At 27.5% G+C, this 15,948-nt stretch overlaps 2 protein-coding genes across 3 annotated transcripts in view; one reads left to right on the top strand and one right to left on the bottom strand.

Moving 5' to 3' along the window:
* Window positions 1–137: 137 nt before the first annotated feature.
* The window catches only part of LOC125845218 (plasmodesmata-located protein 8), a 181,762-nt gene continuing 165,951 nt past the window's right edge, over window positions 138–15,948 (top strand). The window contains exons 1-4 of one of the 2 annotated variants that reach the window (XM_049524690.1): window positions 138–664; window positions 744–1,045; window positions 2,480–2,587; window positions 2,810–2,837. In XM_049524690.1, coding sequence (XP_049380647.1) covers window positions 165–664; window positions 744–1,045; window positions 2,480–2,587; window positions 2,810–2,814 — 915 coding nt within the window. In that variant the 5' untranslated portion in view covers window positions 138–164 and the 3' untranslated portion in view covers window positions 2,815–2,837. Of the gene's footprint in view, window positions 665–743; window positions 1,046–2,479; window positions 2,588–2,809; window positions 3,149–15,948 lie in introns of those variants that run through there. The other variant, XM_049524682.1, reaches the window with a different exon arrangement.
* LOC125845021 (pectinesterase 2) lies at window positions 10,426–13,389 on the bottom strand. The gene is made up of 2 exons (XM_049524407.1): window positions 12,444–13,389; window positions 10,426–11,269 (listed from the first exon to the last, which is right to left on the bottom strand). Exons 1-2 carry the CDS (start codon window positions 13,324–13,326, stop codon window positions 10,596–10,598), a joined length of 1,557 nt encoding a protein of 518 aa, XP_049380364.1. The 5' UTR covers window positions 13,327–13,389; the 3' UTR covers window positions 10,426–10,595.

Raw genomic sequence — 15,948 nt, 5'->3', positions numbered from 1 at the left:
TCTCTACAAGAGGCCCAAAGATATATACCAAATGAGCACAAAATTAAAGCTAAAAACACAACACTTTAATTTAACTATTTTCCTCGAAGTCCACAAATCGAATTAAAGCATCAAAACAAAAAAATGAACAATATAAAAGGAAGACAAATTCCATAAAATCCCAAATGAAAAAAAATAAAATAAAAATGTTGATCATCACAAATCATACACAACACTTGTTATCTTTATTCAAACTCTCTTCTTCTCTTTCAATTTTCTTCCTTTACTTCTTCTACACTTTCTTACTTCTTAATAATAATCATATTGTTAAAGCTCACATTTTTATCTATGCAGGTTGTTCACAAGACAAATATCAACCAAATTCTCCTTTTGTTCAAAGCTTAAATTCTCTACTCTCTTCATTAGTTACTTCTTCTTCACAATCTCTTTACAATAGCTATGCTTTTGGAAATGACACTTCAGCCCCTCAAGAATCGTCTATTTATGGTTTGTATCAATGTAACGGTGACCTACAATTAAAAGACTGTTCAACATGTGTAGCAAGTGCTGTTGGACAAATGAACGTAGTTTGTCCATACAATTTTGGTGCTATTTTGCAGTTAGATGATTGTTATGTGAGATATGAACATGATGATTTTATTGGAAAACCGGACACGAGTTTAAGGTATATACTGGCATCATCTAAAAATTTAAACTGTACGTATTTTTATTTACTTAATTATAGTATATGATGATTTTAACAGGTATAACAAGTGTAGCAAGAATCAACTACGAGGAGACGGAGAGTTCATTAGGCGTAGGGATGAGGTTCTAGCGGGATTAATGCAAGGTGGTGGTGGGGTGATGGGTTCTAAGGTTAGCGGGTCGGGTTCAATAGAAGGATTTGCACAGTGTTTGGGTGATTTGAGTCCTGAAGATTGTTCTGCTTGTATTTCTGAGGCTGTTTTGAAGTTGAAGGACATGTGTGGTGATGCTGCTGCTGCTGATGTTTATTTGGCTCAGTGTTATGCTAGATATTGGGGTTCGGGTTATTATCACTCTTCCGGTAAGAGTTTAACTTCTTTACGTTGATAGTAACACTATACAAGTAATTAGTTGTCCTTTTCATCATGAAAAATGAAATTATTTATTTATTGATGGTTTAAATATTCTTTGTACTATCAATATAGATGTTAGTTATTTCATTTTTGTACTTTTGTTTTTTAAAGTAACACAAGGATAGTGGAAGAGTTTTTAGATGGTTTATTTGATAAAAAATTGAACTTGATAATCATAGATGATATTGAAGTGCATGACTCATAATATAGGTTTTCTTACTTTCTTATGAATAGTGATATGTAATTTACAAGGAAATTATACTATTGCATAAATTTGATATAAGACTAGATTGTAGAGTCACAACTTCTTGATATAATTACTCTTTTAGTCTCAAATTAACAGTAACTTTAGCTCATAAAAAAATGATTCTAAATATCATCATAGGAATTTAAGATTTAAATTTGTAATTACTCTCTCCGTCCCCAATTAACAATTACTTTAGCTCATAAAAAAATGATTCTAAATATCATCTTAGAAATTTCAGATTAAAAATTTGCAATTTTTGCAAATATAGCCTTATAATTCTTTTTTTATGTTGATCATTTTTTTTTTTAAATTTAATAAATTCTATCTTGTATTTTTTTAATGGGCGTACAAAGAGCTAAAACAATAGTTAAAATGGAACCAAGGGTTATAGAACTTTGCTAGAATTTCATTAAATTGATTTTTTTTTTCTTTTGTGATTGTTTGTGTTTTAAATTAACAAATTCTTCCAAATTAATTCATGAGGGACGTTTCAAGCCACTTATATATACGATAGGATAGAGAAGCAAAAGAATCAATCACATTTTCCAAAAACAAATTATATCCAAAAATATTCTTTTCCTATAGCATAAAGTTAGGAATAATCCACTTTAATTTAAATCTTTAGTGAATTTGTCCATTGGGATATCTTTTTTTTTTTTTTGTGTTTTAAAGTTGTTATTCCCTCTTTCTTTTAAGCTTCACCTTCCACTTTGTTCCTATCGTACATACATAAAGTCCCTTTATATCAATATCAAAATGGCACAAAGTAACATTTGTACAAGAAAGTAGGTCAAAATCCCTATAGAAAACAGAATTCATAATGCTTATCATATCTTCTATGATTTGCCTTGAAAGTAGCAGTCCAAATATCGCAAATTACAAACTTAGAAGCAGTTATCGTTGAAAAAGTGCGTAATAATTCAGAATCAAATGAGGCTAATAAGCAATTCACTAAAGCTGTGAAATATCAAAATATATAAAATAAGTAACATCTTTTCCAAGTTAATTTATGCCGTATTTCTATTAATATAACCTTTTTTGTCCATTTTTTTTAATTAAATGATGAGTTGGGACTTGTTAACATTATTTTTTAAAAATGAATTTGATTATATATGTTTACTCAATTTGTGAACAGATCGATCCAACGACGATGACGTAGGGAAAACAGTCGCAATAATCGTTGGAGTATTAGCTGGGGTTGCTGTTTTCATCGTTCTCCTCTCAGTTTGCCGCAAATCTATAGGTTAAATTTCTATACTAAATTAATTTATTACGGTATCACAATTTCTATACGATGTTTGGCCTTATATTATATCTTTCGACCACTCTCTAAACTCTAGTTGCCAGATCAAAATATGCGAGATCTTGAACTAACTTTTGAAATTGAATTAGAATCAAAGTTTAGTTTCTTTATCGTCTTATTATTATATTATAAATTTTTATTTTTTTTCTTGATTCTTTGTAGGGTAAAAAGAGAAAAGAGAAGCTTAAGCGTCAACGAAGTGAAAGGTCGACTTCTGTGGGTTTATTTGTTAGAAAGCAATTATGAGTTCCACTTTTATTTTATTTTTGTTAATTTATTAAATGCAAATTGTTAGGTGTATGTACTTCTATTTTTGTTTATTAGAAGCTATCATCATGAGTTCCACTTACTTTTATTAATTTATATTAGACACAAAACTTTAGGTATGTCTAAAAAGTTGAATTTCATCTTTTGGCATATATTTTAAATTTAAGCGACTGATAGACCAACTTTGGCATAAAGAATCGTCATCCTTTAATTTATCAATCAATTACATTTCAATGAGACAATCTTTAGTGGGAATATTTTAGAGATTTTCTTTTCGAATGTGCAATCCAGAATATTGTTAGATTCTTCTACGATAAAATATTACTTGAGTGACTAGGTTTTATGTTGTCTTCTTTTAAGTTTCAATAGTACGTACTCGCGCATTGCGTGGATAATATTAAAGAAAGTGATTATGTTATACATTATGTTCAAATATATATTATACACTATAATATCTCTTTTTTATTAGTTAGAGATTCAATGTACAATTTAAAATTAAAATTTGAAATAATAAGGGGCACTAAACCACTCTTCAAAATTCTCGACTGAACTAATGTGATGCATATTATTTTTATATTTTAATTTAATTTTTGTAACTCAATGATAAATATTTTTTTGTGTGGTATGTGGCAGTCAAATTACAATGGTAAAACCTACTTCTAGTTCTAATTAATTAGTAGGTTAAAGAAATAATCAAATCGAGAATATATATCGACTTAATACTTAACCACCTGAGTACTAATATAATTTTTTCAAAAATCTAAAATCTCACATCATAAGTTACTAAATGATCATCAACTTTCACTATTTGGCATAAGAGACGACATTATATGGGGTGCTTAATTATCAAATCCGCTCCTTTCCACAATAATCCTCTTAAGAAAAAAATTCATTATTACAAAATCACGACAGAAGTAATAAATACTATATGAAGGAAAGCATATATGTAGTGGTATAATACAACTTAATTTTGTGTGTCCCATTCAACAATTTTTCTTAGGGCAAATTACAGAAATCACATACTTTTAAGGCAAAATTACAATTTATCCCTTAAAAGTTTATAATTACAGAAATCTCTCATTTTCGCACATCAGATTAGTGTATCAACGCTTATATTATTGTATCTCGCGCATTAGATTAATGTATCAGCACTTATATTATTGTATCCCGAGCATCAGATTAATGTATCAGCGCTTATATTATTGTATCTCGCGCATGTATCAACACTTATATAGCTCTGATACATTAATTTGATGCGCGAGATACAATAATATAAGCGTTGATACATTAATCTGATGCGCGAGATACAATATTATAGGCGTTGATACATTAATCTGATGCGCGAAAATGAGAAATTTTAGAAATTTGTAAAACTTAAAGGGGATAATGGTAATAAGTAAACTAAAAGGTGAGATTTCTGTAATTTTTCCTTTTTCTTAACCAATTATACCAAATTTAAGTGGCAGATCTTATAACTTTAAATTATCCATTCAATTTTAAAAGGTTACACAAAACACATTCTATCAAATTAAGACGTCTTTTCCAACCAATAAATAAATAATAATAATAATTGAGTAACAGATAGAGATGACAAAATATAAATAAATAGAATAATCACAATATCAAACTTTTAAAATTTGCTTATATTTGACTTCTTCGAATAAATAAAATCAGCCTCCTATTCTACATATACTTTGGAATAACTATATTAATTTTGGGGAGACATCTGATTTTTGCATGCGCATGTTGAATCTGTGGAACAGCAAGAGTAGAGAGTTTGGAAAGTATAGTTGAATTTCGCTACATCAACAAATAAATGATTCAAAAAGTAAATCAACAACAACATCAAGCAGAGACCAATTTTTTTTTAATCTTTTATGAGAAAATTTGTAGGCAAATTATAATTGCTAAAAGTTGGCACATGAACCACTTTATACCGTGAAATAAGTAATAATTTTTAAGGGATAATAATAACTTTTAATTTTAATTTTAATTTTTTTAAAATAACTGATTTCAATTTTAATTTTTCTAGTTTTTTTAGTTATTCATTTCATTTTTTTAACTGACAATAAAATTCTAGGTTAATTTTATTTAGTTTTTTTTGGCTAAAAGTTAGCACATGAACCACTTTATAACGTGAATTAAGTAATAATTTTTAAGGGATAATAATAAATTTTAATTTTTTAAAAATAACTGATTTCAATTTTAATTTTTTTTAGTTTTTTTAGTTATTGATTTCATTTTTTTAACTGACAATAAAATTTTAGGTTAATTTTATTTAGTTTTTTTGGCTAAAAGTTGGCACATGAACCACTTTATAACGTGAATTAAGTAATAATTTTTAAGGGATAATAATAAATTTTAATTTTAATTTTAGTTTTTTTAAAATAACTGCTTTCAATTTAAATTTTTTTAGTTATTGATTTCATTTTTATAACTGACAATAAAATTCTTGGTTAATTTTATTTAGTTTTTTTAGTTATTGATTTTATTTTTTAATTTTTAATATTTCTAAATTTCATCTATTACGTGATTTCAGTTATTTTTTTAAAAAAAATTATTTTTATGTTTGCATTTTTTTTATTTTCATATTTTGAAATTAGTTTTGTTAATTTAAAATAATTATGTTTAAAAAGACTCCATCATCCATTGTGGTTATTTTTTAATTTTTTGTTTCAAATGAATTAATTTGATTTTTTTGTAAATTATTTTAAAATAAATGCAGGTTGTCGATATTTTGACTTATTAAAAGTCAATTCTTTTATTGTTAGAGAAATATCAATTTATTTAGATTAGTTTTTATGTTATTTTTTTAAAAGATTATTTGTTAAAAACATTTGAAAGACTCCAAATCCTCTTTTTTCCGCTATTTCAATTTTTTTTAATAATTTAATGTGTGAGTTTTCTTTTGATAGAGTGTCATAATTTTAAAATGATTGGTCAATTGAAACTCAAAAAGTCAATAAAATATCACAAAAATGCGGTAATTATTTTTCAATAATTTACTGTGTGAGTTTTCTCTTTTTGATAGAGTGTCATAATTTTAGAATAATTGGTGAACTGAAACTCAAAAATTCAATAACATGTGAAGCACGAATTACACATGTGATCGTAAAAATATGATAAATATCTTCAATCTTTTTCGTAGATTAGAAAACTAATTAAATAATCTCTCCATTAAGAAAATTAAGATTGTTTTAAATATAATTTAAAAAGTATGCGGATGCTACAACAATTTTTGCCATCAATTATTTTGAAGTACAAATATTTTGGAGGTTTGTCCTACAACTATCATTTTTTTGTTGATTATTTGGTAGTAAACTTTTTTGGTTTGAAATTTTGTTATATATATATATATATATACAATTAAAATTTTAAAATAATTTAAAATCTAAGTATATATAAAAAATATATTTAAAAATATGATATATTTTTTTCTTAAGCATATTTTTATAGAAATACAGTTTTAAAAATATAGGATCGAAACTATTAAGACCGCGTATTTTATAAATATTAAAATCGTTCATGTGTGTGTTTATGAGTTAGTGGGGATATAGAGGCTATGGATGTGGGGATATAGAGGCTATGGATGTGCGTAGTTTTATTTATATATTTTTTCCTTTTTTTTCTTTCTCTTCTTACTTTATGGTTTTTCTTTTTTTAAAATTAATATAATATAAATATATACTTTATGTTTTAACCTTAATATTTACTTAATATTTTAATTTTAATTTTGATTAAACTAATCTGGTTATATTTTATGTTTTAGTTTAAATTAATTATTATTACATTGACGGCTTATTAAATACCATTATTAGGTTTTATGAAATATGATATTTTAAATATTCAATATTAATTTTTCTTTCTTTTCAAAATTCTTTTAATAATATTAACTTTTCTTTCTTTTCAGAATTCTTTTAATATTGTCCTAGAAATTATTAGAATTTAAATTTAAATTTTAGAAAAAAAACTTTAATAATATTGTAAATTGACAGCTTTTGATTATGTCAATTGACAGTTTCTTTTATTATTTTTATTTTTAGTTTTTTCATCTTTTTGTAAATTGATAGTTTTTAATAATTTTTTTGTTTTCTATTTTAAATTTAATTAATTGAAACTGAAAATTCGAGAATGTAATGATTTTTGTGTAATGGTGGGTTAATAATAATAATATAATAATGACAAAATTAAACATGTACATGTTTCTTCTCATTTTATGACTTCCACATCTTTAGAAGAAAGAATGATCAAATAAAAAAAATTCATCAGATGATATAATTTAGTACTAAATAAAAACTTTTAAGGTTAATCAAAGAACTCTATACCTTTCCAATGTACTTAAATTGATGACGATATTAGTTGAGTTTAAATGGAGAAACATTTTTTATAAGAATTCTTGTAGCAAATCTCATAATTTGGATTTTATTTATAATAAAAAATATATAATAGAAAAGGAAATAAAGACTCTCAAGTTTTGAGTTTTACCTGGTAGAAAATTCTTCAATCTGTGATAAAGTGTACTTCAACCCTGCAAAACCAGTTCTAATTTTATAATGTAGATAAAAATAATACGAATTCAGAAAGAAAACAAAAAGATGAATCAATTGAAAACACATTTCAAATTTATTTCGTAACAACACAAATATGAAACTGAGAACAAATATATGATTTGCATTCTTCTTCTTTTTTGGTAAAACTTAAAAGATCTTCTTTCATTCATTTTTTTTTTTTTGTAAATTGAAGCCCTATTTTTTTTTCAAGAAAATCAATAAATATAAAATGATACAGAGATTGTGGAAAAGAATGAAAAATCTATCTATATGACGACAAAGCGGGTGGAAGTTACAATACTTTTGAATTGGCAGTTTTGTTTTTTAAAATAATTGATAGTTTTTTTGTGATTTAAAATTTAAAGGCTCTTAAAATTTTATTATTTGTTGCTTATTATTTTTGAAAAAGAAGCCAACGTGTGACAAATTTGGGTTCTTTTAATTGTGAAGTTTCATTGTTTTTTTTTTTTTTATATTAAAAAGTATTTCAAACTGCATGTTTCGAAAGTATTTAAAAACTGCAAATTGACATTTTAATTGTGATTAAAAAATTATATATAAAAAAACATGATAATATTTTGTTAGTTATTATTCACTTGTAGAACAAGTTATTTTTTAAAATTACCAACTAATGCAGATTTAAAGTATTTTAAAATTTTTAATACAAAAAAATGGAGAAAATTTGTAGTGCTAACATGTGACACTTTTTACTTCTCCTTTTATATATATATATATATATATATATATAGATAGATGTGAATATTGTCTTAACTAGGTTTAGGCATATTTCAATTCAAATCGAAAGTCTGCACTGAATTTTTTAAAATTGGGTTTTGGTTTGTTGGGACATCAATTTTAATTTTTAAGAATTCAATTATTCAATTTGGTTTTTGTTTTTTAAAATTTAAATTTTAATTAACCAAAGAATCGAATCCATTAATTAAATAGTACTATTAAGTTAGGCTATATTGGGTACAACCAAGGAAATAGGCCCAAAACAAATTCCACCAACATCCAGTTGACTTCCCAATTTACTTTTGTTTGCTTTCAACTGTAAAAAGCCCAATTATCATACAAAAAAGCTGAATATGGTGATATACAAATTGCAAAATAACCGAAATTGTAACAACCGAACTGAACTGAAAATATTTCAGGTAGGATTCGGCTAACATTATCAAAAATCGAGAACGAACTAAAGTTTTAAACTAAATTGAACTGACAGAACACCCATCCCTAGTACTAACTCTTCTTCCACCTTGTTAATATTGGGTTTTATCGAGTATTTATAATTTGCTCTTCAAATGGATTGATATTTAATTTTTACACTTTAAATAGATTGATTTTTAATTTTCATCCTTACAAATAAAACTTATATCTAACGAGACATAAATTCTTTAAATTGGAGGATATATAAGCCCGACAACTAGATCGGATCAAACAAAAGATAATGCTTCACCATAAAATATGTATAAAGTAAGGAAGAGACGTGCAGGATGATTAATGTTGAAAATAAAATTAAATTTAGGTATTATCATGATGAATATTGCAAACACATAATTGGTCTAATTAGTCAATAATTAAATATTTGAGAGAGACTTTCATTAATCCCCATCAAGTAACTATTTTGGTTGGTGACCTATGTAATACATGTTGTGTGGTACGTTAACATGATAAGGCGCACTTAATGTGGTGTTCTTGACTTAATATACATACTTAAATTTATAACCACAGTTTACTTAATTATTTTCCGAAAACTACAATTGAAAAAGTGCTTGTCACACTCTTGTATTAAATTATTTAAGTGTTTAATTAAAGCGCTACATGTAGCTTATCAATATTAGTCTATGTTTCTGCCTAAAATGTTTGCGGATAATAATGTTTCTAATCACATTACTGTACCAGAAAGCTGGTGAGGCATCATGGATAGTGAGTGATGGATCCCTATGGGGCCAATGAATTGAGAGAGATTATATCACTTTAATCCCAAGTGGTTATGATTAATGAGTTTGAAGTAATTTTAGTTTATGGAATTTTTTTTTTATCTTTTTCTTTTTTCAGTTGATTAAAATTTTGAAAAAAAATTCTTCTTATAAGATAATATTTTTTGCTTACGTAAAAATTACACACAAAGAAAAACAGTAAAAAACTTATTTATTTCCTTAAAAAAATATTCATGTAATGCACCCTATTATTATCTTATAAATAATTAACGCGCATTATATACTAAAAATGACACTCCTCATATATGCTTTTTTCGGAGTTGATCTCTTAACTACCTCTCCCTATCGCCATTTAGATTGAATTATCTCTCTTTTAATATGTGTAAACAATATAATCAAGTATTATATTTGAAATTATGCGCAATTTGTGACATATATTTTTTGAAGTACACTAACCAAGTATTAATATATATTCCTTTCATTTCATTTTATTTGACATTGTTTGACTTGACATAATATTTTAAAACAAAGTTTTTTTAAAACTTGTGTTCTATAATAATCCTTAAATTTATATGTGGCGATAAAACATTTCATTAAGGCTAAAAAGGAGAATTTTAAAGTTAAATTGGTTTAAACTATAGCAAGTTCAAATTTGTTTTGAGACGGACTAGAAAAAAAAAGAGTGTCATATAAAATGGAATGGGGGAGTATAACTTAAACTCAACTATAAATAGTACTCTATCCGTCCCATTTTATATGACATCATTTGAATTGAGACGATATTTTTAAAAACATAAACTTTTAAAACTTGTGATCTAAGTCAGTAAAAGTATATCTGAAAATCATTTTAGTAAGGATAAAAATGAAAATTTTAAAGTTAAATTAGACCGTAGGAGTAATATTTGTTTCCAAGCAATTTTGTGGCCAAAAAAAAGAAAAGAAGATGTAGCTAACAATCAAAATGACATTGGTCATGAACTTTGAACTTTAGTAGTATACAATGAATATTCTCAATTCAACAAACAAAAATCAAAGGAGGATAGAATTACAAATACAAAGTAGTTACTCAATTACACATTTCTATATTTGAGCAACATGAATTATTATGTCCATGCTACTTACAAATTGACAATTCAAATCAGTATATATGACAGTCCACAATAACAAAGACAATATAAGATATATACCAAATCAAAGACCAGAAGTGAATGGCACATTGGTAGCTGGAATCCATGAATTTCCAGCAATGAAATTAGCAGGGGTGAATTTAGATGCCTCAGCTGAACTCGTAATAACTCGATAACCCCCCCAATTAACTCGATTTCCAGTTGATGAACCAGGTCCCGTGTTCAAATACTCTCCATAATACAACGTATTCAACGCGAAATTACCACTCCATGGTAACCATCCTTCAGAATTAATCAACCCATCAAGAAATGTTTTCATTACAACGGTGCGCGAATATTTTTGCCACGGCCTTCCTAAATATGTCCTAACTGATTTCGCACCAGCTCCAGTGATTCTACAATTATGAATCGAAATTCCAGTGTTTTGATTCGGGTCAGTTCGGCCTTGGGCTGTCACAGTGTTGATTTTATTCGGAGGGTCTCTAGCGAAAATGTTACAATTTTGTAACACAACTGCTGCGTTACCAAATATAAAATCGACGGTACCATAAATATCACACTCTTTGTAAAATTGCCTATTGGAATGAACATACAGAGTGTCTTGATACCCTTCAAAGCTACATTGATAAAATACTGAAAGATCAGAGCCAGATCGAAGGGCTACTGCTTGGTGCTTTTGGGGGCCAGCAGTGTTTCTAATTGTTATGCCTTGAGCAATAAATCCATCACCGGAAGCACCTGACATTTTCAGAAATTAAAATAATACTTATTAGCATATGCAACTATACAAATTACATTAATTAGTAGTACTACTTTTTAGTAGTTTTTTGTACGAACCAATAATAATATATAGTTGACTGTCAAATCATACTTTTTCTAAGGTTTAATACTTAGGACGGTAGAACTATTGAAGGTACATTTCTAAGGCACGCATTCTCTGTTTCAATTGCATGATAGTCAAATTAATTAATATTTAAAATATTATAAGCTATAATAATTAACAATTCAAAAGTATTTTAAAAATTACTATAAAAAAAAAAATCTTTTGACCATATAAATAGTAACCATGACAAAGAAATCAAAACAGAGGAATACTGTGTGTTTAGAGAGAGCACCTTTAAAATTTTGTTTTACACTAAATAAGATAATTTATAGCTATATAAATTTTTAGGATTTGCATTGGACCACAAATATTTTTTTTAAAAAGTCATTTTTTTTCCCTTAATTTCTTTCTATCAGTTAAATGATGCTACATAATTGAAACATAGGGAGTACAAGTACTACCTACGTTGCTATGGCGCTTTGCCTTCCTAATTACTGAAGTAAATAACTATTCAATGATTTAAGTTACATATAATGGAATTAAAAAACGTTTTTGCACGCACACAGAAAAAAGAAGGTATACTGCCTCATAAATATCTTTAGCGGCAATTAATTAATGGCAACAACTCAATTGTCCTTAAAGTCTTTAGCGACATTGACTCTAATGACACTTAACTAATGTCGGTAAAGACTTTAACACTCTTTATTAATGTGTCTATTTATTATCGCTAAAAGTTATTTTTGTTACCATGGTAAAACCCAAACTCATAATAATTCAATTTCCTTTTTCAGTTTTGCCTTTTTGCCCAAGGTATGTACGACATGATCATTTGTGTATGTGGTAAAAAATATACGACGTATGTTTATCCTAAACTAAAAAACAAAGCACAGAGAATTTAGTATTGTCAATTATGCAATATTTTTTTGTTTTACCTTCTTTCTCAATTTATATGATAGTGATACCTTTCAATTTTAAAATTCAAAAAAGTCTTTTATTTCTTAAAATATTTAGTATTGCCAATTATTATGACATGTTATTTTTCTTTCACGATCAAGATCAAACTGTTTTACTGTGCCAGAGTGTACTTACCAACTGTGGCTGATCTTAAGGTAGTGGATCCACCTCCAACACTTTTGCTTCCAGTAATAATTGTCTTTCCAATTCCATCTCCAATCAACATAACATTTTTCACCTTTTCTCCAATCTCCACATTTTCACTATAAATCCCAGCCTTCACATATATCACAAATCTCCCACTTCCTTTATTCTTGGCAGCATCCACAGCTTCTTTCACTGTCTTAAAATCCCCTGAACCATCAGTAGCCACCACTACATTCGCCTGAGAAGCCGTCGACGACGGCGACGATGATTGCAACAATTTTCTATCACCAGGAGATACCCAAGTTGGAAATCCATCAACTTGAGTATTACTACTTTCAGTAGAATAACCATGATTTAAAGCTAAAGCGTTACTAATTAAAGATGACACATTATTTGACATTAGTGGCATAACATAATCCGTAACGCCTAATTCTTCGAAACCTGCTTTACATGTTTCGAGATTTGTTAAGGCTGTACTTAACCATGTTTGAGCATCAGTAGCTGAACATTTAGTGTTTGGATCAACTGTACTTTTGATTTTGTTGATTGTGTGTTCATAGAGTTCAACACAATCGGCCCACGCGTTTTTTTCGCGCTCGTTGCGACATTTTGGACCTAGTGAATATGTGGTCATTTGGGCACGTAACGCACGGTCTAAGACTAAGTCTAGTGACACTTTTAGAAAATCGGATTTTTTTATGATAGGAGATGTAATTTTGGGATTTTGGGATAAGAAGTATTCACAAGGTTGTGGGTGAGGTGTTTGAGTGCACCAAGCTTTTATGACTGCGTTGGAGTATCCATTTGTGGTGGATGGGAAAATGAAACAAGACATAAATAAAAGTGGGAAAATCAAATGAATATTAGCCATGGTAAGGAGTTTGTAATATGGTTTTTTTGAGAGACAAGTGTGATTGTATTTGGTGCCTTTTGGCTTCTTTATATAGATATAGGGAATATAAGAGGTACAAAGGAATGTCAAAAACTAAGTGATGGGGATGCACCATCCTCTTTTTTCCTTAATTTTGGATTAAGGCATGAATCGTGAGAATAATACTTGTGGATTTCTTAGGTTTTGGAAGAAAATATTAATCTTAATCTTAAATATAAAATATTTTTAAAAAATATAAAATTCTGCTGGTAATTATGTATGTTTGTTGACTTTTTTTTTTTTTTTTTTAAAAAAAAAGACTGTTTGTTGACTTGACAAGGAAATTAAAGTGATGAAACAAGGTACCAACTTAAAAAAGTGAAAAACAGGAAGCTAGAGAGGGCGCCGCCCCCTTGCGTATTCCTATATGTACTACCACATGTTAGATTTTAACTAATTAACTAACTAACTAACATTAAATTATTACTTAATATATTGATAATCTCTTAAATTTGTTAGTAAATTTTATTTAGAGAGTCAAATCACAATATGTTATTTCAATTGAGATCTAAATATATGATAAAATGTTTCTATTAGACACTTTCAATTCAAGTTCTGAACAATATTTGTGTGTGTTCAACTGTACCATCTAAATAGTAGCTAAGTTAAGCTTATTCCAGTTAAGTTGGTAGCTAAACATGTTACTATCTTTAGTTTATACGCTGTATTTATTGTTTTAGATTATTTTTTTTTTGTGACAATTGAAATTAATTTCGTTGCATCGAAAGTTGCTAAAGCTTTTAGTGGTATTTATATAAAGTATCGATTAGAAATATTTATATTTATTATTTTTATCACTAAATATATATAAAAATAATTATATTATTACCATTAAATAATTATTGCAAAATTCATTTATGTGTTGTAGTGGATATACTATTGGTCTTTCTCTTTTCTTAAATTCTTTCTACCAATAATAGATAAGGTGCTCCACGAACTTGCCGCTCGTCCACATTTATGATGGGATATAAATATAATTGGATGATATTATTTTTATTTTTGTTTTTTCCTTTTATAATATCGAAAGAACATAAACAAATCTTTGGTACTCCTAATAAAAAAAAATTTAGAAAAAAACTTTTTATTATTTTCTGTCTAATTAATTACGGACTAACACACGATTAGTTAGTGTAGCAAAGTTATTTCAAGCTGTCTTAGCTTCTGGTAACTAGCTTGAACAATTTAATAACAGAGTGAATCAATACATTGCATTGCGAATATTTTAAGTAAGCTATTAGTATTACGTTTAGTAAAAAAATTATTCAAATCCCACCTTTTAGTATCACTATAACTTATTAGAGCTCAAAGTACTTCTGATGTAATTTCTCAAGATTTGCTTAAATAAAGCATTTTATTTGTTTCAAGACATGGTCCATATTTCTTATTGAAATTTAATGACCAACTCTTTAAATTAAACTTTTTCAACCGACTTTGAAATTTTAATTTCTAGCTAGCTAGCGCCCCCATATGGCATATTTTTCTATGGGAGCGTTGAGTGATGGTTGCACCTTCAAATTAGTGCATATCATTTTCAAATCATCGGCCTTAAATGATGTCCTAATCCAAAAAAAATATATGTTAAAAACAAAAATTAACTTATTTCTACCGACAATACAAATAATTTATTTTTTTTACAAAATTAGTGAAGTCCAATTAGTCATATATAGAAAGTCGTAGAGTTATTTTCTAGCCAAAGCCCAAATGTCCTTTAGCAAGTAAAGTAACATTGTATACTTGTACCAATTAATTTCTACACTTGACAATGTACTTGTAGTAAAAACATTCAAATTAAGAGACATTTTATTCACGTTTAATTTATTGAAGTATACTTTTTTATTATACGACAATTTAGGAAGTTCCATATAAGCTAAAGAATTCTTGGAAAATGCATGCACGTCTTTAAAAAGTGAAACCATGAACAACTATGTATGTACTTTTAAGGATACGGAAAACACAAAAATGGAATTCTCAATTGACTCACACGACAAACATAGTTGTTCACTTCTGCCCTACAATTTATAGTAATTGACTGCCAGGCTCCAATATGAAGCGTGTCATTTTGGGTAACATATAATTCATGAACAATGTTTAAAAAAAAAACATATTGTGTTGGGGATAATAATGTTAGAATAGTTGTATTGATGAGAGAATAAATGTCGGAGTGAATTGTATGGGGTTTTTTCTCTCAATATTTTATACTCTTATATTCATATAGTGAATTATTCATCTCTTCTTGTGGATGCAGATCGATTGACTAAACCACGTTAAATAGTTGTGTTACTTCTGCTATTTTTTTCATTTGTCTTCTTACTCATGGTCGTCCGAGGTTTGCTTTGTTAGCTTCTGCACGACACCTACTTATTTCGGTTCTAACAAGAAGTTACTCTATCAAAGCCAAATTATTGAATTCCCTCCTTTCAAAACACATAATAAGCGTTTCGAAACTTTGATAAATAAATAATAATACGATATTGTGGGTAATTCGAACTAAATATCATTAGTTACCATATTAACATTCCAAATATAATTATTGTTAGTTAACATTTATACTCCAAAAAATAG

The sequence above is a fragment of the Solanum stenotomum genome, chromosome 1 (assembly GCF_019186545.1).
Source record: "Solanum stenotomum isolate F172 chromosome 1, ASM1918654v1, whole genome shotgun sequence".
NCBI lineage: Eukaryota > Viridiplantae > Streptophyta > Magnoliopsida > Solanales > Solanaceae > Solanum > Solanum stenotomum.
Note: the sequence above shows the minus strand (reverse complement) of the source record. Positions and strands in the feature narration are given on the sequence as shown.